The sequence below is a fragment of the Megalopta genalis genome, chromosome 10, assembly GCF_051020955.1.
Source record: "Megalopta genalis isolate 19385.01 chromosome 10, iyMegGena1_principal, whole genome shotgun sequence".
NCBI classification, from domain to species: Eukaryota; Metazoa; Arthropoda; class Insecta; order Hymenoptera; family Halictidae; genus Megalopta; species Megalopta genalis.
The window spans coordinates 12,234,776-12,258,995 of record NC_135022.1 but is presented as its reverse complement, the minus strand read 5'-3'; the positions used below and the strand labels follow the sequence as shown (position 1 = coordinate 12,258,995).

At 36.0% G+C, this 24,220-nt stretch overlaps 6 protein-coding genes and 1 long non-coding RNA gene across 12 annotated transcripts; 3 read left to right on the top strand and 4 right to left on the bottom strand.

Annotated features, from left to right (window-relative positions):
- The first annotated feature begins 5 nt into the window (after positions 1 to 5).
- Positions 6 to 366, top strand: LOC117220021 (uncharacterized). The gene is made up of 2 exons (XR_004490160.2): positions 6 to 137; positions 225 to 366. It is a non-coding gene; the product is annotated as an uncharacterized LOC117220021 (long non-coding RNA).
- Positions 291 to 3,228, bottom strand: LOC117220007 (uncharacterized). Its single transcript, XM_033469609.2, has 7 exons — positions 3,070 to 3,228; positions 2,747 to 2,962; positions 2,476 to 2,553; positions 2,263 to 2,400; positions 1,289 to 2,192; positions 788 to 1,202; positions 291 to 702 (listed from the first exon to the last, which is right to left on the bottom strand). The coding sequence occupies exons 1-7, from the start codon at positions 3,116 to 3,118 to the stop codon at positions 460 to 462; spliced, it is 2,043 nt and encodes a 680-aa protein (XP_033325500.2). The 5' UTR covers positions 3,119 to 3,228; the 3' UTR covers positions 291 to 459.
- Positions 3,229 to 3,352: 124 nt separating this feature from the next.
- LOC117220018 (glyoxalase domain-containing protein 4) lies at positions 3,353 to 5,108 on the bottom strand. The gene is made up of 6 exons (XM_033469639.2): positions 4,786 to 5,108; positions 4,657 to 4,706; positions 4,321 to 4,586; positions 4,064 to 4,219; positions 3,817 to 3,992; positions 3,353 to 3,736 (listed from the first exon to the last, which is right to left on the bottom strand). The coding sequence occupies exons 1-6, from the start codon at positions 4,873 to 4,875 to the stop codon at positions 3,629 to 3,631; spliced, it is 846 nt and encodes a 281-aa protein (XP_033325530.2). The 5' UTR covers positions 4,876 to 5,108; the 3' UTR covers positions 3,353 to 3,628.
- A 987-nt stretch (positions 5,109 to 6,095) lies between these two features.
- LOC117220010 (uncharacterized) lies at positions 6,096 to 10,435 on the bottom strand. The gene is made up of 5 exons (XM_033469613.2): positions 10,207 to 10,435; positions 8,279 to 8,395; positions 7,387 to 8,176; positions 6,879 to 7,308; positions 6,096 to 6,788 (listed from the first exon to the last, which is right to left on the bottom strand). The coding sequence occupies exons 1-5, from the start codon at positions 10,256 to 10,258 to the stop codon at positions 6,555 to 6,557; spliced, it is 1,623 nt and encodes a 540-aa protein (XP_033325504.2). The 5' UTR covers positions 10,259 to 10,435; the 3' UTR covers positions 6,096 to 6,554.
- A 1,247-nt stretch (positions 10,436 to 11,682) lies between these two features.
- On the bottom strand, positions 11,683 to 17,817 carry LOC117220015 (acyl-CoA:lysophosphatidylglycerol acyltransferase 1). Of its 3 annotated transcripts, none has more exons than XM_033469626.2 (6): positions 17,677 to 17,817; positions 16,581 to 16,798; positions 16,273 to 16,487; positions 15,906 to 16,179; positions 15,670 to 15,821; positions 11,683 to 15,591 (listed from the first exon to the last, which is right to left on the bottom strand). In XM_033469626.2, the coding sequence occupies exons 1-6, from the start codon at positions 17,709 to 17,711 to the stop codon at positions 15,355 to 15,357; spliced, it is 1,131 nt and encodes a 376-aa protein (XP_033325517.1). In that variant the 5' UTR covers positions 17,712 to 17,817; the 3' UTR covers positions 11,683 to 15,354. The 3 variants fall into 3 exon arrangements, with proteins under 3 accessions (XP_033325517.1, XP_033325518.1, XP_076380845.1); XM_033469627.2 differs by lacking the exon at positions 17,677 to 17,817 and adding an exon at positions 17,089 to 17,355; XM_076524730.1 differs by lacking the exon at positions 17,677 to 17,817 and adding an exon at positions 16,876 to 17,000.
- On the top strand, positions 17,491 to 21,991 carry LOC117220012 (fumarate hydratase, mitochondrial). 4 transcript variants are annotated; one of them, XM_033469617.2, is made up of 8 exons: positions 17,491 to 17,596; positions 18,984 to 19,147; positions 20,052 to 20,186; positions 20,260 to 20,460; positions 20,533 to 20,815; positions 20,879 to 21,141; positions 21,201 to 21,590; positions 21,679 to 21,991. In XM_033469617.2, exons 1-8 carry the CDS (start codon positions 17,533 to 17,535, stop codon positions 21,805 to 21,807), a joined length of 1,629 nt encoding a protein of 542 aa, XP_033325508.2. In that variant the 5' UTR covers positions 17,491 to 17,532; the 3' UTR covers positions 21,808 to 21,991. The 4 variants fall into 4 exon arrangements, with proteins under 4 accessions (XP_033325508.2, XP_033325513.1, XP_033325511.1 ...); XM_033469622.2 differs by lacking the exons at positions 17,491 to 17,596; positions 18,984 to 19,147 and adding an exon at positions 19,323 to 19,547; XM_033469620.2 differs by lacking the exons at positions 17,491 to 17,596; positions 18,984 to 19,147 and adding an exon at positions 19,554 to 19,647.
- A 142-nt stretch (positions 21,992 to 22,133) lies between these two features.
- Positions 22,134 to 23,685, top strand: arg (arginase). Its single transcript, XM_033469628.2, has 7 exons — positions 22,134 to 22,267; positions 22,327 to 22,399; positions 22,484 to 22,689; positions 22,751 to 22,914; positions 23,020 to 23,135; positions 23,201 to 23,323; positions 23,387 to 23,685. The coding sequence occupies exons 1-7, from the start codon at positions 22,175 to 22,177 to the stop codon at positions 23,620 to 23,622; spliced, it is 1,011 nt and encodes a 336-aa protein (XP_033325519.2). The 5' UTR covers positions 22,134 to 22,174; the 3' UTR covers positions 23,623 to 23,685.
- The last annotated feature ends 535 nt before the right edge of the window (positions 23,686 to 24,220 follow it).

The following is a 24,220-nucleotide window of genomic DNA, read 5'->3' as shown; positions in this document are numbered from 1 at the left end:
GATCCGACACCGAGACAAAGTTCGCGGAACGAGCGAAGCTCTTTGTGAGGCAACCATGGCAATGACGTGGTTCCGAGCTGTAAACATTTTGTTAATATTCGCGCACAATCTTTCCATAATAGGAGATCGATTACTACGTAATTATTCAATTAACTATCATCAATCATCGATCATGTAATCAATTATTACGGAAACATCGTGTAATTGTATTCCTTATGTTTCAGCGCAAATTAAATTTTAAGTCATTGAAGTCCCGCGCTACCAGAAATGTTTGAAGATACTCCGAGGCATATAATAGATCATAATTATATTTGTATACTTACATACTTTCGATTTATAGATAATATACAAATTTAATGCTACAAATTTCTTAACGATTTTCATGTTCGCCAATTCTATTTTATTTACAACATATCATTAATTGCGTCGAGACTCATATCCGCACATACAGCACCGGTATCATTCTATCTTAAATACAGGAATACCAAGATCAAGAACTAAGTTTCCAAAATACAAAAACGAATGGGTGTAAATGTCGAATCTTGTCCCACCGAGCGAAATCGGGCATAGATCGTTAGATCTCACGTAGAAACATATCGTGTACAACGCCATTTCCAGTTCAGGTGTAGTACCCACGAATATTGTCGCGTTTGGTCTGACGATTCCGTCCATTTCGAAGTTCAGTTTCAATAAAGAAGCATTCTGAAAAGTAACGATTGGTACCATGAATGCAGAACGTTCTACTTCCAGTAATAATTTTGCACCGAGCGTTTGCTTAGTTACTTACATTTCCAAGTTTCAATTGATTCATGTAGCCCATGTAATTTATACGCATCGAGGATTCTCGATTCGCAAAATACAGCCAATCTTGAACGCCAATGATCGCAGTGCCATAATTTTCTGACTCGAATACGCGTTCGAATCCGCATGTGCTTCCGCTGAAGGTCGTAAACCAGATACGTCGAAGCACGTCTTTTCTTTCAAAGTCGTCGGGATCGATGAATCCACGATCCCCTAGCCATTGCATAGCCATCGCCATCACGTTCGTATTCAAGTATGTGTCTATCAAAAGGTTCTCATGTTCTCTTATTCCTTGAGTGCGATTTATCTTTTGTTGAAAGTCGTGTTCGTAATTATCATACAAAGTATGCGTTACGTAAATCGAAGGATATGCCAACACCGCTGGGTCTACCTGGAACAAGCTATAAAATGACATTAAAAACGAAAAAACAAAGACGGCATCAGGGAATCTCGACATTAACTAGCCAAAACAATTATTTCGACGTACGGCTGTTTAGCTTCATCCGTCACGTTGGTCGATGTAGACTGTTTCTGCAAATTTAATTTTATGTATTTAGATATGTCGTTTGACATCGCGAACATGTCTTCCGTTATTTTGAAGATTTCATTATCAGAAATCTTGTAGAGTGCATTGTTGTTGAGGTTGGAACCAGCAGATAAATTAGTTTGATTCTTTGTTGTTGGAGTAGATTGCATTGTCGGTGCAACTCCGTTTCCATTTGCCATGTTTCCAGTTGCAATGTTTCCAGTTGGAATATTTCCAGCAGGAACCGTACCAATACCGCCGTTAACGGTTCCTTGTGGAACAGTACTATCTGTATAGTAATTGTTGTATGTAATGTGAGTTGTAGTCGTTGGAGGACTGTCCGGTTTGCTTTCCACACGAGTATGAACAGGATTGATCAGCCTATTTATTCCCGCGTTGATTGTAGAATATATAAGCGCTTCTTTAACCATGTCTCCTATATTTCGACCACTGCCATGATCTGGTTGCATGATTAACACTGTTTGACCAGGAACAAATGGCTGCATCGCAGGTTGTGCAAACATTTGGGGTTGTGGATTGTAAATTGGTCCGGTAGTCTGGACGTTTCCCGAATAATGTAGAGCGTACGGATTTCCCATTGGCATCGAATTTTGCTGATGAATCGGAGGAGAATAAGATGGATACACGTGATTTTTAAACCCGATTGGAGGAGGTGGAAGACCCTGTGACGCTGGGTGATTAGAAGTTGAAGAAGGATGACTCCATGGAAGACTCGTTTGGCTCGGCCTATTTGGTTGATTGGAATTGGGCTGAGAACTGTTCACTGTATGTGTTTGAGCCGAATTATGTCGATGATGGTTGCCTAGAGGATGCGGTTGACTTGGACTATTTGGTTGGTTGGAACCTGGGTAATGGTTATATACTTTATATTTTGCGATATGTTATTTTATCAATGTAACTTCTGGTAAATATACCTTGTTTGGGAACTGTGGTTATTCCTGCAGACGGTGCGTAAGGAGGCGCACTTTGTTTCGATTCTGTTATAGTTCCTAATTTATCATGATGAACAATTTGACCTGTTTGTGGACGTGTCGACGATGGATGTGATGTTTCTGCGAAAAATCAGCGTGCAGTCACTCCTCACGATTTATATAATGAATTCTGTATTTCAAATATGTAGAATTTACCTGGCCGTGTAGCTCCTCCACCTTCGGCATTCAGGAAATTTGTATTAACGTTCGTGGTTTGATGACGTTGGCCATTGCCTAGAATTGTGTGATATGCTATAATGTTCATAACATATTGTATAAAAAATAAGTGATGATACAATGTATCATATGTGATGAATGAGAGACAGACACTCTACCTCTTGAGTTTCCAAATCCAAAATAAGTTTCATATTAATTAAATATCTAGGAATAGAAATACTACTGGATGTATCGAGAATATTGCACATACCACTGGAACTATGAGAATCAGTGGAACCATGAGAATTGCTATCATGGGAACCACCACGAGAACTGCTACTATAGGAACCACCACTAGAACTGCTACCATGGGAACCACCACGAGAACTCGAGGAACCATGTGAATTGGATCCGCGAGAACTGGAACTACGAGATCTACTGGAACTACGAGATCTACTCGAATTGATCTTTTTTGCATCGATAATACCTATAGAAGAAAATACACATGACTATTGATAAATGAAACAAGTACAAAATTTTCCTTCCTTGCTATACTTGTTGATATATTATAAAAAGTACACTATTAACACTTACCAATGGCACAAAGTGCGAGAAAAAGAAATAATAACGTTTTATATCTCATAGTTACTGAACGTAGTTTTGTCGTCTTCAATGAACTGTTGAAACCAGAATGCGCAAATAAGGACGGATATGCGTACAGTTTTCTTTATCAAAGAAAACTTTTGTCTCACAGCTGCACTACTACTGAGAATGTTATCTGTATAATTTTCTTTGAAATCGCAATGTCTACACGTGACATAGGGTCACTGTTCATGACCTTATGTGGATATCATTTCATGTAATCATGAGAACGTAATTCATAATAAAACTTTCAGTTTATTCACAGTAACAACCTTCACCAATATATACATAAAAACTATGCAATATTTGAACAAACTATAAAATATACAACAAATGTTATAATGATTATAAGTAAACATGAAAATTGATCCCTTTTTAGTTGGAACCAATTTGTAGTGCAAACCTTCATCTTCATAATTAATAGCTCTTTAAAAGTATAAATAATTGTTAGCACAACGGCCAACATTTACAAAAATACTGAAATCTGTAATTTGCAGGACATATACTGAATTTATTCCTCTCTGGCGATATATCTGTCCAAAATTTGTTCACTGGGATAGTCTGGAACTGATAACTGACGGAATCCTTCATCATCCACAAAACAAATCTCATGACCATCCTAAAATATTTGATCACACAATTGGCACTTGTTTTCACTAAGTGCAATGCAATATAAAGAATTTATGTAATTGCACTTACTGGATCGGCGAGGATGATGACCCTTACAGAAGCCTTTCCTGGTGTATCTAGTGTGATTAAGTCTGTCAATATTACATTTCCATGATCCTTGATTCTCTTTTGAATTTCTGGCTGCTCACCATGAGGAACAGAGAACGCTATACGCCCATAAGCTTTAGCATGATCAACTTTGGTTCCTGAAAACACACGATAAATTATTTTCTATTCATAGTACATCCATTATAAATGATTGCCTCAAAGCTCTTACCAATATCTTGGAATTCAAGTTTAGCCTGATCATCAGTGTAGCCCAACAATATGCTTTTGTCTGTTTCATTAAATACTTTCAATTTCAGTATATCTTTCCAGTATGCGATGGTTTTTTGAAGATCAAAACTAGACAAAGTTACCTTCTCAACTGGATCTACAGTTTAAAATATATATATTTTATAATAGTATATATATATATATAAATTAATGTATAAATAAATGGCAAGAAAATGTTTTATTGTTTTTCCTTAATACCTTTATCCTTAGGCTGAGACTCATTAATTAGATAATACTTGTATCCACCTGGTGCTTCAAGAATAAATTTTCCATTTTCTTCACTTATAGGCCAACCACTTGAACGTGCTCTTTCAATAGCTTCTTTGGATTTAATTGTTATACCCTGAAAATCATTACCACGTTCATATTCCTTAATTCCGTAATTGTAAGTCAACTCTATCACGAAATGAGTATCCTCTGGACCATATCCTATCATCGTTTTGCTCCACCGATTTGCATATGGTCTACAAATGTATACAGAATAGTCGTATGAAATTTATTTATAATTCCACAGTTTAAAACAAAATTACGAACCCGTTGCAAGCGGCATCACAACCATCGGCAAATTCTTCGTGGCGTAATACCTATAAAAATATTCTATATAATAATAATATATAATAGTACATAATAATGTACTGATTTAAACAATCAATGCCAACTAACCTTCATCCCAAGAATTTCTCTATAGAATTTTGTTGTCAACTTCCGATTCGGTATTTTAAACACAAAATGCAAAGCTCGCCCGATGACCATTTTAACAGTCTTACTGTTCAATATTGTTTTCAAATAGATCGGATGAAACAAAATGATATTGCAGTATTGCAGATTGGATGCAACAGCTCCACCCACTAGTGTAAGTGCAACTATACGTAATGATTTATCAGTGAAGATCGCCGATTAGACGTTTTTATAGAATTCCAACTAGGAGCTGTCACGGAGCAATTAATTCCATCCGTCTCGCCCACTCCTTATATACCACGATTTTTCTGTTTATTATTATTCAGATAAATAATATCAAATTTTTAACGAAGTAAACGAAATACGCAACTATCTATGGACTTTAAGGTCAATTTACGAGAAAACAAAACAGAAAATGACACCTAATTACGGCAGAATAGATATGATAAAGTATATTTGATATGACTTTATGGTTTCAGGCAGGTCGGTATCTGCTTTACAAATTTCGTTACATTATAAATGGCATTATCTAGAAATGTGTAGTTACTTCATAAATACGAGATGGCGCCACCGGCGTTTTCTATTAAGACTGAAAAAGAAACTCATTTTGCTTGTAACTTCTGAACCATTGGAGGTACTGCAATAAAATTTTCATTAAAAACATATAAGAAATAATCATTCTTAACGTTAGATAAGTAAATATTTTTCAGATTTATTGAGCAATAATTTTAAATTAATTTTGATTGATATTTTTGATAAAAAATTTATTTAAATATACAGGGTGTTCCACAATTAATTTAACAGCCGAAAATGAGGGGTAGCTGAGGTCATTTGAAGTAACTTTTTCCTTTGCGAAAATTCAATTTGCGGCTTTGTTTACGAGTTATTAACGGAAAACACTGACCAATGAGAGGCGAGCGGGCGAACTACAACGTGGTCGATCATTCCTGCGCAACGTGCTCTGACTGCGGAGCTTGACAGAAGAAGGGGGGCTTCGTGCCGCGTTGGAATAAATGAACAAGTCACAAAGCGTGAACTTTCCGACTTTTTTTTACGTGACAGTGATAATTTTAAGAAAAATGCTGCCCATCCTTATTTCAGAATGTCTGAAGAATATTTACGATCAGATGACAAGATCAAGCTAAAGATGAGTGTACAAAATCTTTTAGACATGCTGCAGAACTTTCTGAACAATGGGCACCAGGAATTTATCGATCTGCCGGTCGCTGTTCACAATGCAATCGCAGCAGAAGCTTGCCACGGTGTGTGTAATATTCGAAATAAAGTACACAGCGTTTAAAATGGAAATTCTTAAAGTATATTTTTTAGTAGTAAACATCGATACAAGAATAATCTCATTCGTTCGAATGCATCGCAGTATTTACTATCATCTAATGTTCAGAGTATTTTAGGAGCCATCAAATTTAGAGATCCACTGACACTACAACAATGCAAGTGGCTCTCGACGCTACTACAAGAAAAAGATACCCACGCGATGCGCTCACTGGAGACCATCCATAGTGCCTGTACTAGAGCTGCCAGAGTCAGAAAAACGGAGCGGAAACGTCACCCAGGTATATAATTCTCGTAAACACATTCACATAGAAAAACCTAGATTATCTTCAACTATAAGATAGCAGGCATCTATTAATATGCACACTGTTATACAGAAACTACAATTCCGTACGTATTCGATCTAAAAAGTAACTAAGTCTACTCAATTAATGCATAAATTTCAATTTTGATTGACTGAATTAAACGTCGGGGTATGCGGAAATCAAAATGTCTTTCCCAAAGTAGTTGATTCTGCTCACATAGATCGTGAAATCCGTTCCTCCGAGTGAAACTGGACAGGGGCTGTTCGGCCGAGCGAAGAAGCACATCGTGTACAGAGCAAATTCTAATTCGGGTGATGTGCCGACAAATAATGTGCTGACCGGTTGCACTATTCCGTTCAGGCTTGAGCGCAGCTTGAGGATCGCACCTTTCTGCAATTGTTATCAATTTAGAGTACAAATTAGTTATTAAAAGTACAACAACAAAGAATACATAAGGATCGAGTGTCGTAGATAACTTACGTCGCCCAGCTTGGTCTCTTTCATGTATCCAAGATAGTTGAGCTTATTCGCAGCTTCCTGTTTGGCGTAGTAGATCCAATTGTGTAATCCAAGGATATCGTTATCGAACTGTTCAGCTAGGAAAACGGTCTCAAAACCAGAACTGGATGGGTCTCCGTCGATTCGCTTGAATTGAGAGAACCAAATGCGCTTCATGGAGTCCTTGAACTCGTACTCATCGTCCGGAATGTATCCTTTCTCAGCCAAAAACTTCATGGTAGACTTCATGATCTCGGTCTCCATGATCTTGTCAAGAAGTTCTGTTTCCTTGCGACGCTCCTCAGGGGTGACTACCTCTTTTGCCCTAACGTCCAGCTCGTAGTTGTCGTGCAAAGGTAATATTGCCTTCACAGTCGGAAGATCGTAGGCCTCGACTTTCACATCCAACAAGCTGAAACAGTCGCAATCATCCTTCTAGGTAATATCAACTTAATAATTTCCTGATGTATCCGAATCGTCCGATACATACGGTTCAGGTGCATCGTCCGAAGTGGTCTCGTCATTCTTCTGTCCCTGTAGCTTCATAGTTATTTGCGAAAAAGCATTGTTGTCCTTCTCTTTCTGGTACAAGCTCTCCGTTAGCTTCTTGAGGTCATCGTTCGAAGTAACGAATCCCAGCGGATTAGGATTGTTTTGGGTGGACTCCTGAGAATTAGAATTCGCGGGTGGAGCATTGTTGGTGCCAGGGTTGTTCTGTTGAGTCTGTGGAGCGTCGGCAGCAGTTTGGGCTGCAGGTTGAGCCACGGGAGCAGCTCCTGGGGCGGCTGCAGGAGCGGCTGCAGGAGCTGCTGCTTCTGGAGCGGTGCCATTGTTGTAGTAATTGTTATAAGTGATTTCGGTGTGCGAAACTGGTGGTACAACACCGGATGACCCCGCGCTGCTTCCTCTAGTGCCATAGATCCCTCCGGGTATCAATCGATTCACCGCAGCATTCACACCGGCGCTGACTCCGGCGAAAACGAACGCTTCCTTTGCTAACTGCCCAATGCCTGGTTTCGACGACTGCTGGAGGAGGATCGTCTGCTGAGGCGACGGTCCCATGGAACCGAACGCAGACCCGTAGGATGGTTGTCCGAAACTTGGGTAGTGTCCACCCATAGATGGACTATTGTAGTGCGGCTGTCCACCATAGGGAGAGTGTCCTCCATAGGGTAAATGTCCTAGACCACCAGGGTTGTAACCTGGACCTACCGGACCATTACCTAGTACGTGGCTGTTCGCGGACGAGGGATACGAGCCAGTCTGTTTGGGGTATCCGCCTGAAAGTAATTGTTCGTCTAGTCTCTCTGGACGCTCTTGTCATTTTAAGATTTCGAATTGATAACGGATCCTCACCAAGTACCTAGGTGAACGTTAATTACCTTGGCCTTGGTTGTAGGTCTGCGATCTCTGCGACTGCGAGATGTGGGTCTGCGAGTTGTAGGTCTGCGACGTCCGTGAAGGAGATTTCCATTTCAACCGTGCAGCTTGGACATCCGCTGTTCAACGTGGAAACATACAAACCGTTGCAAGTTACACTTTGTGGAAGCCAGAATATTTCAGAATAGCAATTTTTCAAATCTACACGCGAAGCGAATCCGCGCGAACGGAATTCACAGAAATCTGTTGCGGCGGCTGAAATTCGCCGAGTCATACGCACACAGAAAATCGTGCACGGGCTGCAAAGGAACGCACGAAAATTTGTGCGATTAGAAGAGCGATCGCGCGAGATTGCGTGTGACGCGGCTAATATTTCATAATCTTCCGCCCACTGATCATGATCCATCATTGATCGTGATACCAGGTTTTAACAGTTTAACAAGCAGCTAAATAAAATCATGATATACTATTAACACAGTACTCGCGACCCTGTACGGCCTTTGAATTGATAGGAAAAGCGGCATGTTTTCATTACTCGTAGAATTTTCATTCGATAATATGATAATGGAGAAATTACGTTAGATCCATACTCGTTCATCGAACGTAATACTCTCTGAATTTATTTATATCGCACCGACCCTAACGTTCAATTGAACGAATAGATAAAACGTTTTTCCTTTTGAAATGTCATACACATAACAGTTAGTAGCGGGGCCGACTTCTTTTTCGTCACCATGATTACGAGTCATTTAAATTCTAATACACTCGATTCACTACAGAGAAACATTACATAAGTTTCTTTGTTTCTTTCCCACAGAAAGCTAGCAAGGTAAAAGCGAAACTGAGAGGACAATAATTGAAACTATTCATAAATTGATATTCGCGTCAACGTTATCAGGTTCACACCGCTTATTTACTGTTTATTCAGCAAAGATTTAGAGACGGGTTTGTCATGGTAACACGTTATCGCGTTGAATTCTGCTCGACGAAACACTATTGTGGAGCGGATTCCAAGTTTCAGAGGACCACTTTAACCCTTTCATGAGCACAATATAAATTTTCAAAAAATTAGAATATTCGCTTACCATAATTTTATGATATAGTAATACAGCTGTTACTCGCTTTCCTGATATTTTTAATTTTTCAACCATCAAAATTAGGGGTGGTGGGACCTATATATATATAGATGGCAGCACATTTCAACGGTGGGAACATTTGAGCCTGGCGTCCACATACGCGCTAAAACTGAGTGGGAAGCCTAGTTTCCAGTGCCTATGAAAGGGTTAAATTCATTAGGAGCTCAATGTCAGTCGCATGGCCAAGACTTTCTAGAACCGGTGAGGGGCTTCTGCGACGTACACACGAACGCTTCTTCAGTCCTATTAAACGTGGACAAGTGAATAATCACTCGCGTCTTGGTGTCCGAGTAGGTACAAGAGCAATTGTCCCTCCCCCGATCTCGCTGCGATCTATTTCATGCAATTCCGCGTTGTAAACCGATTAACCGAGTCGATAGAACATTTTGCACTCGTCTTTCCGGTTCTCCTTTGACGAAGACAACAACCGAACCGCCGAAAAACTTGAAACCCACCTTGTAGCACAGCGGACTATGGATAACAAAGATCAGATTTATTCGTCAGTTTTAGCGGCGCGAAGGATCTCTCTCGATCCCGTTAAACGCAGAAAAGTTTCTCTTTTACGGAAGTTTCCTTGTCGATCAGCTAGTCGACTCGAGTTTCCTTGATCGCAAATGTCCGATATTACGAATACACGTATATTTACTCGATGAAAATGACTAAATACACTCTGGATGACGCGAATTCATTGTCGGATGTCGGTGATACGAATGCCTGCGTAAAACGAATCATTCACGTGACGAAAAGATCCTTTGTTTTGACTCGAAACGACTCGGCTTCCACTTTTCACTTACCAACCACGAGCAGGACGAATATCGTGCAAAGCAAAAGCAGCTTGTTACGCATGCTGCCTGTTTTTGGCTTCCCCGATGATCTAGTTTCCTTTTCGATCGGCTTTCTTGTGAGATTGTCCGCTGCGACGATGCGATCTAGGATCTCCGCGATGATCGATGCTGACTGTTGGACGGCTGGCCCGTTACTGAAACGCTTCCAACCGGAAACATTCACGCTTGCACACGCTGAACTCGGTTCGGAATTATAGCGTTGCGTCTGTCCTGGGCTTTCTCCTTGCATCGATCTTTGACGCGATCGAGATCAAGTGGTAGGGATACAGCGATCCGACAGCAGAACACAGTTCGCGGAACGATCAAAGCTCTTTGTGAGATTTGCGCGGCTCCGAGTTGTTGCTCTTCGCGCACGTTAGTTACTCGATGTTCGTTTTTAATCTCTGTCTAATCGTGCAATTGTATCCCTTATGTTTCAGCGCAGATTAAATTTTAAGTCGTTGAAATAACACATACATATTTACGATCTGTAAGTAATATGTAAATTTAAAATGTTATAAATTTCTTCTTTTTACCAATTCTATTTTATCTACAACATACTGGCGAGAAAACTTTTCGTAGATTTCTGCCAAAATTTGGATTTTTGTATTAAAACAACATGATATGTGCCGTTTATTTTAAAAGTGGCATAAGTCACTTTACCGTAATGTGGAAAGTGGTGATTTTTTAATGTTTATACGAAATTATTTATACTGAGAAAAATATCAGTATCCTGAGATAACATGTCATGTTCTCCTGATACAAAAGCTCGAATTTCTGCAGAAGTTTCCAAAAAATTTTCTCGCAAGTAGTACAACTCAATCACAAGCCTGATAAAGAATTTCGTGATATCTTCTCGCATGTTCTTCCGATACAATTATCAAGTAGTTTGAGTCAATGGAAAGTTAGCCGTTGAAACTTTTTCATTGGTATGAATGGGAAAGAAATTACATTACAGTTCTTATTATATTTTACAATCATTTTACAACAATGAAAGAGAGTCAGGACGAAATTAGTATTCATTGTATGCGCCCTTGCTTACACCGACACCGTCGAATCTTAGCATCGACGTAGCGAGTCAGTGATGATAGACCAAAATTGCGTCATTTTGGGAAGCTGGCGCTATCCGTGACAAAACACCGAAACTTGTAATCAATTATCAACGTATCAAGATAACTCCGCAGGCGAAGTATAGAAACCGATTGTCGGTAATTTGTTAACAGTTTGAACGTTTTGTCACTAGCCCAATTGGCGCTATTCGGACCCCGAGCGAAGCTTCATTTTCTCTCCAAAAGAGGCGCCACCGTCGTCTATATATGGACTTCTACTCACAAGTTTCCAACATTTCACGATTATAATTTTGGCGGCGCACGTTTAAACGGTAAAACGACCAATTGTCAGAAGTATCGATGTTGAAGAAATTATCGAGAAAAACGTTTCAACAGATCGTTTGAAAACAATAATTTTATTAAAGTTCTTATAAGAAAAGACAATACAAGCAAGTTATATTCTCCTTTAAAGTTTGGAGAACTTACGTTAGGTTGCATTTACATTAATTTTTACACACTGTTTGTATACAGTTGAACATTAGTATGCAGTCAGAATGTTTTGAATAATTAGATGCACAATTAGATGCGCATCGTCCAACGTAAACATGTTGAATTGTGCAATCAGTTCCGCAATAAAAAAAAAACGTGATAATGTCCTGATATTTTTATTTTAAAGTTGATCTGGATTTCGGAACGACACAAATCTTTTACGTTGACATAAAAAACCATTCGTGTTACATTCATTATGGAAAAATAGTTTGAATAGGTTTTTTTAGTTACATGTTTATATTATTTATAGAATCGTTCGCAATACATCGATATTGGAAGGTGAAACTAAGGCGTTTAATCACAATTGATACAGCACACGAACATTATAAATATCAGTATCAGAAAATTCATTCTACCAGTTCTCAAATTTTTATCAGCAATATTAATTGAATATTGTTAGTTCGATGCCTACTAAATACAAATTGCATTTTATCACGTAGAATAATCGTAACAAGATCTTCATCAGAAGAATAGGATATTTTAAATATCGTTTAAACGTAACACAAAGATACTATCACTCATATATTTACAAAATATGCAGTATAATTTAAAATAATAATGAACGTTATTTTATAAATACTGCATATGAGTAATACTGCTCTTTGTATATAACTTAGTAACGAGAGTAAAATAAGAAAAAATTAAAACACAACCAACAGGACTTATGTGATAACTTATCATTAAATTTCTTTTATCTACTACACGCTACACTGATATCTGATTGCAGTGTGCTGTACAAGGTGTGAAACTAACTTCTCTAATGCGATTTACAATGCGTAATCAATATAAAATCAAACTCTGTGCCATAACTATAAATATATAATGAATAAATTTTATTGTAATCTGTAGAGTTGTTCCTTTAAATTACATTGCTTCGTGTTTCAATGAAACTTGAGTTCCCATTTTTTATTGTACCGTACGTTATATTAAAAATCTAATGTATCTAAATATCTCAAAAATATTGGCCCTTGTAACGAAGGATATATGCTATTATGCAAGCATCATTATGTTACACGATTTCTTCTCAGTTTGTCCTTAGTTGGTAATTAAATATTAGTAAAACCATGATACACATACTTTTTTCGTTTCTGATCCGCAATAAAGTTATTTCATTTCGTCTCGATATACATCGTTAATCGAACAGTTCCGAACGATGCACAACGATCATTATATTGTAAAACAAATTTTATTAATAAACTTATAAATTTCTTATAGTACAATTACTGGTACATTTAGAATCTCGTGTTTGTTCATTTAAAAAATTTGCAACCAAGACTAGAAACATTCTATCGCAGTGATTCAGATTTCCTTAAATACTTCATAAACATGAGGACATAAAACTAAACGATAAAAAAGTCGGATACATTGCTGCGGAGTAGAGAATACAATTGAGGTGAAAATTGCTTTTTGATTTAAACATTTTTCGTATCGGCGTGTCAAGCTCTAAGCTCTGTGAATGACATATACATATGCGTGTATGTGTATATATGTACACTCTGTGAATGTTTTTCTTTCAAATTCTGCGTTAAATGCAAGGAAATGCATAAAGATATTCATACGTTGCAACGGTACTGTATTTTTGTATGCAAATACGTATACAAAATTTCCGTGCCATAGTATGATCAAGTATTAAAGAAAATGATTTCTTCTTAAGAGGCGAATGATACATACGCCCGACGTTCAATAAGACTGTAACACCGGTCTCATTGAAATTGTTGTACATTTACACTCTTTCGATTTGTAAAGTTCTAGTTTGTCATTGGAACAGATACATTTATATAAAAATGTTTCTCGTTACGTTATAGTAACCATAGAAAAAGTCTAATTGCTATGCGTAGTATACGACGACAACAGATGTTCATTCTTATGCGCTCCAACTATTTTAGTTCCCCGAATAAATCAGTCTGGAAATTGCTTTCGATTTGGGCTATATACTTTTACCTCGTAATATCCAATTAGGCAGCATAGAAGATATGCCATCGACTCGCCCGTTTTTATTTCTATGGTACCTTTTTTCTTTATTTTCAATCAATGGAACCTGATTATCTTAAAAAAATTAATTTAGTAGGCGCAGGTTCAATCGTTAAGATTGCAATCGTAAGAGATTCGCTAAGAATATATACAATTAACGCTGAGGTTTGTCCGTAGGAACAAGGCACGGCTGTTTTCCGTCACTGAACAGCATCATTATTGGTTTGAAATTTAGCAATAAAGTATACATCTTACTTACTTCGATCGACCTTACCAAAACACGACTTTTTTTATTTCTGCCAAGTTTTCTGAACATTTTGTTACTAATTTTCACATCTACTTCATAGAATTACGAACTTATATAGATTTTCTAATACGTGATTTAAAAAATTATTTTTGTATGATTGACTTCGCATTGAAAAAATACTTTTTCTTTTTCTTCTTTTCTCTCTTTCTCTCTCTCTCTCTTTCTCTCTCTCTCTTTCTCTCTCGAGTATCACAAATAGATGGATATTCCTTTGAAACAGTATTCGTGATCACCACTTCTAAACAAGAGCAGTAACAATTTGCTATTATATCTTTGCAATTCCATTTCATAGAATATTTTGCGATTACTTAAGATATTGTATTACAAAACACACATGCAGAATACTGTGAAAAACGCTCTCAAATGCTGCCGAGTCCTCCAGACAGATAATCAAGTGTAGACACATTTTCATTCTTTTCTTGTAAATAGAATATTAAATCTATCGTTTAAAACCACGTTTAGAACTATCGCCCAAGTGGAGGCGTCACATTAACAGATGTTAAATCATTTAACTTTTACAAGTTCGAACGTAAAAAGTATTAATTCTGTTCTTTATAATTAATTTAATATAAAGAAGCCAAATACACATAATTTGCATGTTTTTAGAACTTCCGAAGTATCGATGATATATCATAATATTTCATTCAAATGAATCTGATCCGTTATTCGTTCGTACAAAATATCATTGTCATTGTAATCATGACAGTTGTATTCTTTTTAATGTCTTCCACCGAAGACACGTTTCCTTCTTTACAATTATATCATAAATATTATGTTACAAATATAATGTTATGAAGAACCCCATATGTCTCACTGTATAAATTAAAATAAACATTCTGAGGAATGACTAACTATAACAAAGATGTATACAACTGTGCAAAAAATTTTCACAAGGAACATCGTTATCGAAATAAAAATATTGTTATTTCAACATCAAGCCTTCTTTGCATCCCATGACAGAAATATGGAAATCTGTATAATTATGTTCGTGTAATTAATGATAACAGATATGTTGTGATTAAATAATTTTTCATAGCAATAAAAACGGTGGTTGCAATTAACTATCTATTTCATATCTAGTTATAAACATTCACTTGGAATTGACAATTCATACACTCGTTAGTTTTATTAGTCAACATCAAGAGTAGTATTTAAGGCAGGAATATTTTTTTTGTTTGTTACTCTACCACATTGTAATTTCACTCGTGTCTGAACGTAATCTTTTATATAGAATAAAACGCTTTACCAGAAGCAAGAGAGCATGTATGTAAATATATTGTAATGAATATAACTAGATGTTATAAAAAATAAATGAAGGACTAGGAATCTTAATGGATCCTGATGGATCTTGGAACCTTCATTGGGCGATGCTTGTGTACCAACAAATGTTCCATACTTATAAAAGTTATCCAAAAGTGCTTCTTTTTCAACCCACCTATCATACAACCATTTAGATAATAATTCTGGTTCCCGAGGAACCTAAAAGACGATGATGCACTAAGTACTGAACAATTAAATGAAAAACAAAATAGCAGTAATATACAATTGAAAACTTACCACTAAACTAGGAAAAACTCGGTAAAACAGTACTGTCTCACACGGTGGTCTGGAACCAGTTATAATTGTAGGTAAATCAATTGGTTTACCTTGAGGATATGCTATTGTTATATCAAGAACCCAATTGATTTCAGGTTTTGCTACTACCATACCTGTATGACAGATAGTTAACAATAACTTAATAAATACATAAGACGAAACACTGCTACAAAATTATAGTTTGTTAAATTATTTACTTGCTCTATTATCTAATTCTTGATTTGATCTATTATTATTATGTGATGGACCAACTGTATCAAATATAGTCTGCAATGCTCCTAAACGTGGCAGAGTTACATTCTCCAAAATAGGAAGATTATTTTTTTTAGCATATTTCTGCGAAGTCTCTCTTCTTTTACATAAAAAACCTCCTTCTGGAAACAGAACCATCCATTCCCTATTAAGTGGAATGTACGATTCTTTCAGATGTTTCTCAAGTTGCTTTAAACTTTCTTCTCTCTTTTTACGACCCTAGATAACAGAAAACAAAAATATTATTATTACATGCTACGATTTACATATAATGAAACTATTGTTATTAAATTAGTGAAATTATAGACTTACAGACACAATAAAGAAGTCCTGATGTAAAACAGAAACTATACCAAAGTTTGTAAATTTAAAAATCCTGTCCATAATCCACATTAGATTAGGCAACACGTTTGGTTTCGCATTAAATGTTGTCATTAGTATAGGAACATCACCAGTACTTTGATGGTTCGCTATTACTAATGTTCTGTCACTAATTAGTTTCTCTATATCATCACCTTGTTCTATAACTATAAATTGCATTATTATCACTATTAGTATTCACACTATAATTATCATAAATTTCAATTGTAAAAGCATTATATAAATATCTAGATACTTACTGTCGTAACCTGCGGACCAAGTCCACATCGATACCATTGCTAATAACCAATGGAAAAATAGTCCTTCGATACGCCAATATACTTGAGGCTGATAAACTTTTACAGGAAACAATAATGTCATCCATACTACATACGTTGGTATACAGTAAACATTGTTTAATATCACAAAGCCAGTTCGAGCAATACATTTTATAAAAGTCAATACTTTACTGATTACCCTGCAAGACAAAAAAATACTGTAATCTACTTATAGATTGATCTGTGATGCATCTTGTTATAAAATATTTGTTAGTACTTTTCAAGTTTTACTACAATCATATATCGATATTTCATGTGTAACACTGTTGAATTATAAGCTATCGAGATAATAAATTATACGATCAATTGTACTGCTAATTTAAGATCAATAAATACATAATTTTTGTTGTAATTAAACAGGAGGTATTAGTGTCTATTTTAATATTTCTTTATATAAATGTCTACGTAGAAAACATATTTTTCAACCTACATATTATAATGTTTTAATTCTTATTCATAATAAAACCACTCTGATTAAAACTTTAACCAATATAAGTTAAACATATTACACAAACAACAAACAGTGCCATTCGGAAACTGCAAATAGAACTGAAACGTTATAAATATTTTAAATGTACATCACAAACGATACTGACAATCCGAATTTACAAAAAGAAAAAATTTGTGAAAAAATTCAGCTCATATTGATAGTCGGACTCATTGTGAACCGATATTGTCGGTTTAACCAAATGACCCAATCACTAGCATACGTTTACAAAAAATTCAAGATACGGTAGAATCGACTGAAATAAAACGAAAACAAACAGAGATAAAAGTGAGCTCGGAGCTTTCATAAGATCGAATTGGCGGATCATATAGAGGACCGGCTCTGATGGTTCTAGGTTAAGAATAAAATCATATCGGTTAGTAATGCATGAAAAGCAGAACGCACACTTGTGGTGAAAAATCGCGTGTACACGTAGACGAATTTTGTTACGGTACGTGGATGATATAAAAGCATAAACACGGAAAAAGGTTTTGTGACACGCGTCCCAATGGAGAACACGACTCGACTTACCTTGCGAAAGAAGAAGAGGAAGAAGAGTCAGTCATTTTCGAAAGACACCGCTCGTGACGCGAATTCTATTAATTTTCATCCAGATTTTTTCGAGCATAGCATTCAGCCGGTGCACAAATTACATAATAAGGACCATTAGATCGGATGACACACAAGATCCCGCGTGCTGTTTACATGAGACCCCGAGTCTTTTGATAACAATTCCGACGCAGTGAAAAATTTCAATCGACCTGCCCCGTGCAACTTTATCGCCGAGTTATAGCCTGCGATATCGTCGATTTCGACTAGCGTGCACCGCTACCAAGATAAAGCCATGCCGTTAATCAATTTATTGGCTCGTCGATCGCTCGCATGACGTTTTTTTTTCGAAAATACACCATAGTTCCGTTCTGCCCGCTGTACGCAAAATCACCACAGCGGACGCAACGTGTGTAAATAGAACAGCGACGAAACTTATTAGGCTGCTTCAAACGTTCTGCTGCAATTTGCAATCGATCCTATCGAGATTTGACGAATAACGGTACGGGCAATTTCAAAAAGTTAGACAAATTCTTTTCCTCATTTAAGCACTAGTTTAAATCCATTTCATGCAGTGCGAGAGAGAATGACACACAAAAGGTCTGAGATTTTAATGCAAGCCAGTTTTCGAAATAGAGAACTGGAAACGTATGCGTACATCTACATATGTTTATATTGTCTTCAAAATTTGAATATGTTTTTCTCGGAACAACATTTTTCAGTGTAGAAAATTTCTCGAATTTTGATTGTTTAATTATCTTGTTGCGAAATAGAAAACGTAAAATGAACGACGAAAGTATTATTATAGTGTATATTAAAACATTTACGGTTCTTATAATTTAAAAAAAATTGGAAAATAGAATCCTCAATAAGTAGGGAATACACATAAGTAATATAGTTTGTAATATATTTTAGATCTGTCTTTAGTTAATCCGATTTTCCAGAATAGAACTATTGAAATGAAAATCGCGAGAAAATTTGGTACCTCTGGTAAGGATTCTAAGAAATGCCGATTAAATATTTAGTTACATTAACTGTTGCTAATTTTACTGTTGCTAATTGAAATTAATAAATAACGAAGCAAAAGCCAATCACGTTCGTCTGTTTTCGCGAGTATTGGAAGTGGTGTCACTGTTTGGTCCGTGACCACGATAATTTTGGCAGTTTCGTTTTGCATTGATAGGTTTCTATCTAAGAAGCATGTGATTCGTGTATGATTTTCGGGCCGCTCACCTATCCGTGCGATAATCGTCGGTGTTGGTTAATTCTGTATTTTTTATTTTCCGCAGATTTGTTGAAGGAAATTAAAGTTAAGGATCAACTTAAAATGACGTTGAATTTATTAAGATGTCCCCTCGTTAGTCGTGGATTAAGGGAACTTGAGAAATCGTCTGGATTTTTTACGTTACGGCTGTCATTGAGCACATCACCGGTTTCCAAAGGCAGTAGTAAGGTAGAAATATTCTAGTATAGATTGTCTGTTATCAATCGAGAAAGCCGACGATAACTTGTGAAAGTTATATCGATGATATTCTATTCGTTCGTTATTGTCTTTACCTTTAAACTTTGCTTTTTTATTCACAATTTTTAAGGCGATCCACAGGCCGGTTTTACATAATCGTTCAGGGATCCGATCTTAAAATAGTTTTCGAAAGATTTCCACAAAAATCATGTGTGTCATTTACGAATAATTTTATCTGTTTCGTTCAAAATGTCATTCTATGGTCCTCAATAACAATTGAATGGATTTGACGTTGAATTGTTAATCAACTGTATAAAAGAAATAATATGGAAAGTACTTTCTAAATGGAATTAGAAATTACTGAAACAAAACTTTAACAAATGATACAATGGTATGCATAACTTTTTTATATTTCTTATAAACATTCAATGACATTACCTTTTTCTGTTGAACGATCAACGCGTTCCGAGATTTTCGTCGCTTGCACGAAGGTTAGAATACGTGATCATAAACGTAAGAAAAAAGTATTTTGTGATTCTATTTTTCGTGATAGTGGAATATAATTTGTGTACCTCTACATAAATTATTTCATTCAACTTTCGTTTGGAAGTATGAAACATTCTAATCGCTTAAACAGTTGTTTGTGTATGTGCATGTATATATATACATCTTGTATACATGTTATCATGACTAACTGGCTTCATTTGACTGACCTTCAATTTCCCCTTTCCAGACTAGTTTAATATCCGTTGTCAGATTGTACTTACTCGCTTGTGTTATATAATTTATCCTTTCGCTATGGTGCATAAATATATATATATATATATTATTCAAATATTTTTTTCATTAATGCAATTTCTTTGATCTTAATTGGATTTATGTTTGAAAATTGCAGGGTGACAGTAAAGGATATCGTATTGAGAAAGACACTTTCGGTGAGCTCAAGGTACCATGTGACAAATACTATGGAGCACAGACTTTGAGATCAGTCATGAATTTTCCTATTGGTGATACGTTTGAACGAATGCCTGTAAGAAAATACAATAAGTTAGTTGTGTCCTGTGTCATAAATAAAATTTTATTTGTTGAATTACATTTTTTAGTATGGTGTTATTGTGGCAATGGGCATATTAAAAAAAGCAGCAGCTGAAGTAAACAAAGAATTTGGTATGGATGCAAAAATAGCAGAAGCTATTAGCAAAGCTGCAGACGATGTCATTAGTGGCAAGCTGTATAATGATCATTTCCCATTAGTAATTTGGCAAACAGGTTCCGGTACACAATCCAATATGAATACCAATGAGGTATCTATTAATATGTTCAACTTCAAAATTTGTACAAAGAACATTTCTAAGTAATTTATTATCTTCTTTCAGGTAATCTCGAATCGTGCTATTGAATTACTTGGTGGTGAGCTGGGATCAAAAACACCTGTTCATCCAAATGATCATGTAAATAAATCTCAAAGTAGCAATGACACCTTTCCCACTGCTATGCACATAGCAGTTGCATTAGAGATTGACAAGGTACTTCTCCCTGGACTGCAATGTTTATGCAAAGTTTTACATGAAAAAGCTGAAGAATGGAAAGATATTATAAAGATTGGTAGAACTCATACGCAGGATGCAGTACCTCTGACATTAGGACAAGAATTTTCAGGTATTTACTAACATCAGCAAATTAAATGACAAAATTATAATATAACGTGTTTATAAAATTCAGGATATGCAACACAAGTGGCAAACGGTATTGCAAGGGTAAAAAATACTCTTCCACGTTTGTATGAATTGGCACTTGGTGGTACTGCCGTAGGTACTGGGTTGAATACACCAAAAGGTTTTGCAGAAAAAGCAGCAGCAAAAATTGCACAACTCACTGGTTTACCATTTGTGACTGCTCCTAATAAGTTTGAAGCTTTAGCAGCACACGATGCTATGGTGGAAGTGTCTGGTGCACTTAACACAGTAGCAGTTTCAATTATGAAGGTATATTTTAATATATATTATAATTAAGTAATATAAATTTGAAACTTGACTTTTTACAGATAGCCAATGATATCCGGTTTTTGGGGAGTGGACCACGTTGTGGTTTAGGAGAACTGTCTCTGCCCGAAAATGAACCAGGAAGTTCAATTATGCCTGGTAAAGTAAATCCGACACAGTGTGAAGCAATTACGATGGTGTGTTGTCAAGTTATGGGTAATCATTTTGCGACAACAATTGCTGGAAGCAACGGTCACTTCGAACTTAATGTTTTTAAGCCAGTTATAGTTGCAAACACATTAAGATCTGCAAGACTTCTGGGTGATGCATGCGCTACGTTCACAAAGAACTGCGTTGTCGGCATCAAACCAAACGCTGACAAGATCGAGAAACTTCTCAACGAGAGCTTGATGCTTGTCACAGCATTAAATCCACATATCGGTTACGATAAGGTAATTCACTTCGGTTTTGTAAAGTTTCGTAGTATAATTAATTTGTTACAATTTTGTCACGTATAATGAAACGTATGTTCCTCTTTAGGCTGCTGCAATTGCTAAACAAGCCCACAAAGAAAATCTGACATTAAAAGAATCGGCATTGAAGAATGGTGTGACCGAACAACAGTTTAAGGACTGGGTGAAACCTGAAAACATGATTGGTCCAAAATAAATGATGTAATGCGAAGTATTAGAATTCAATTTTTAAATTAAGTTTATTAAATTTATCATTGTACATTTGACTTGTCTTTCATAAAAGTTCACTATATGGTGTGGCAAATGGTAATAACTTATTCAAATGTAATAGCTTCTACAAATTTTACAAATTAAAAATATAAAAAATCTCTAAAAATTAATACTCCCTAAGTTCTTATTTATTTTTAAAGCATTCTTACATCCGTGAATATCTTTATTGTTGTGGTATCGTTTGTAGACCACAAATTTCTTACGTTATCTGCGTTGCAACATTCGGGGTTATAGGTCAATGAGTAGTAGCAGCATTTTTGATCATAAATTGAAATAAGAGAGGCGAAACCAATATGTTAACTAAAATACAAAACGTGGCTCTTAGATTTAGTGTTCGTTATTACAGCAAAATTGGAATAATCGGTGTACCGTTTGAAAAAGGACAGGTAATACAGTGTGAAATTATTTTTACAATGTGTGTTTGCTTATTAAATTAATTATACAGCGCAAGAAAGGTGTAGCGGACGGTCCTCAAGCGATTAGAGCAGCCGGATTGGTACAAGAGTTACAATTTCTAGGTAACCATTCGATTCGCTCGTGACAACTTATAGTTCCATCAACGTCAATTAAATTCTATTATTTAAAATATAAAATGAAATTAGGTTTAGACGTGAAAGATTATGGCAACGTTTTATACGAAACGAAAGATGTGCTAGGTGTGAATAATATGTCGCATTTGGGCGATGTTGCTGGTTGCACTAATTGTCTATCTGAAGAAGTACAAAAAGTTTTGAGAGATGGTCGCCAAGTGTTAACAATTGGAGGTGATCACAGTGTGGGAATTGGGACTATAGATGGTCATGTGAAGGTACAGTATGAAGGGCATCATCTTTTAAGATTAGAAATTAACATTTATTATGTGTTCAAAGGTGAAGAAAGATGTAGGTGTAATATGGGTCGATGCTCACGCCGATCTCAATACCAATAAAACCAGTGAAAGTGGAAATGTTCATGGAATGCCCGTAGCATTATTAACTTCTGAATTATCAGATTATTGGCCACATCTTCCAGGCATGGATTGGCAACAACCAATGTAATTTTTCTAAATATTCGCATCTTTAACACCTTATCTACTGGAATTTGTTGATTTATGAACAAAATTACAATTGTTAATTTGAAAAATACAATAATGTTTCAGGCTGTCTATACGAAATGTAGCTTACATTGGATTGAGGTCTGTAGATCGCTATGAAAGATTAGTTATTGAAAAATTCGGAATTACTGCTTTCGGCATGGAAGATGTTGAACGATACGGTAATATCTGAAACTTGATGTGCATGTACGTAATGAGTATTAACTGATTTACATTTCCTGTTTAGGAATTCATGATGTTGTTAATATGGCAATAAAAAAGATAGATCCGAATGATTCAAAGTCATTACATGTTAGTTTTGATATTGACTCTCTTGATCCTTTGGAAGCACCAAGTACAGGAACACTTGGTAAATGAAATTCTCTCTTTTATTAATATCTAAGGACATTTAATGGTGATTTTATAATTTTAGTGCGTGGAGGATTGACCCTCAGGGAAGCTGTCCATCTAATGGAAGAATTGTATAGGACTCGCAGATTGAATGCAGTAGATCTCGTAGAAGTAAATCCTCAAATTGGTAATTCGCGTGATGTAAACCTCACCGTCGAAGCTGCTCTACATGTTATACAAGCCAGTTTTGGCTATACTAGGAGAGGCCTCAAGGTTCCAGAGGGAATTACCGATATGCCTTTACAAACATTTAGATAATAATTTAGTTACCTTTATTCATATTGTATTCATAAGTTCTAAATATAATTACTCTACCATGTTTTCTCTGGATTTTAACTTGTACACTATCAAGCTTTTGTATACTTTTAAGCAGTACCACAAAAACATAACACAGAAACAAAAAGTAACAATGTACTTCATTGTTTTAACTCTTTGTTCTCATAAAGCGTAAAAAGCTTGTCAGAAAATTGAATTTCTAACTTTGACATTATAGTTTCGAACTCCTTATCTATTAAATATATGCCATTTACTTTGCCCTTAGTATTAGATCCAGTCACAGGAAATGAAAATTTTCTAATGCTTTCCTCCTCAAGATCAGAAAATGTCATATGTCCATGTTTTATTGGCTCTCCTAAGTGTTGCATAACTTTTTCATTACTACGAAGAACTTCGTCTATCCTTTTAAAAATCTTTGTCCTTCGGAGTCGCCATTGATATACCTCTGTTAACAGGTACTTGGTACCTGCAACGAAGATAACTCCAATAACTGCTGTCTTGGTTAACGATCGAAGTGTAGGCTTTTTTCCATTCATCTGTGTAATTTAATTGTGATTAGTTAGTAAAGGTTAATTGTCAC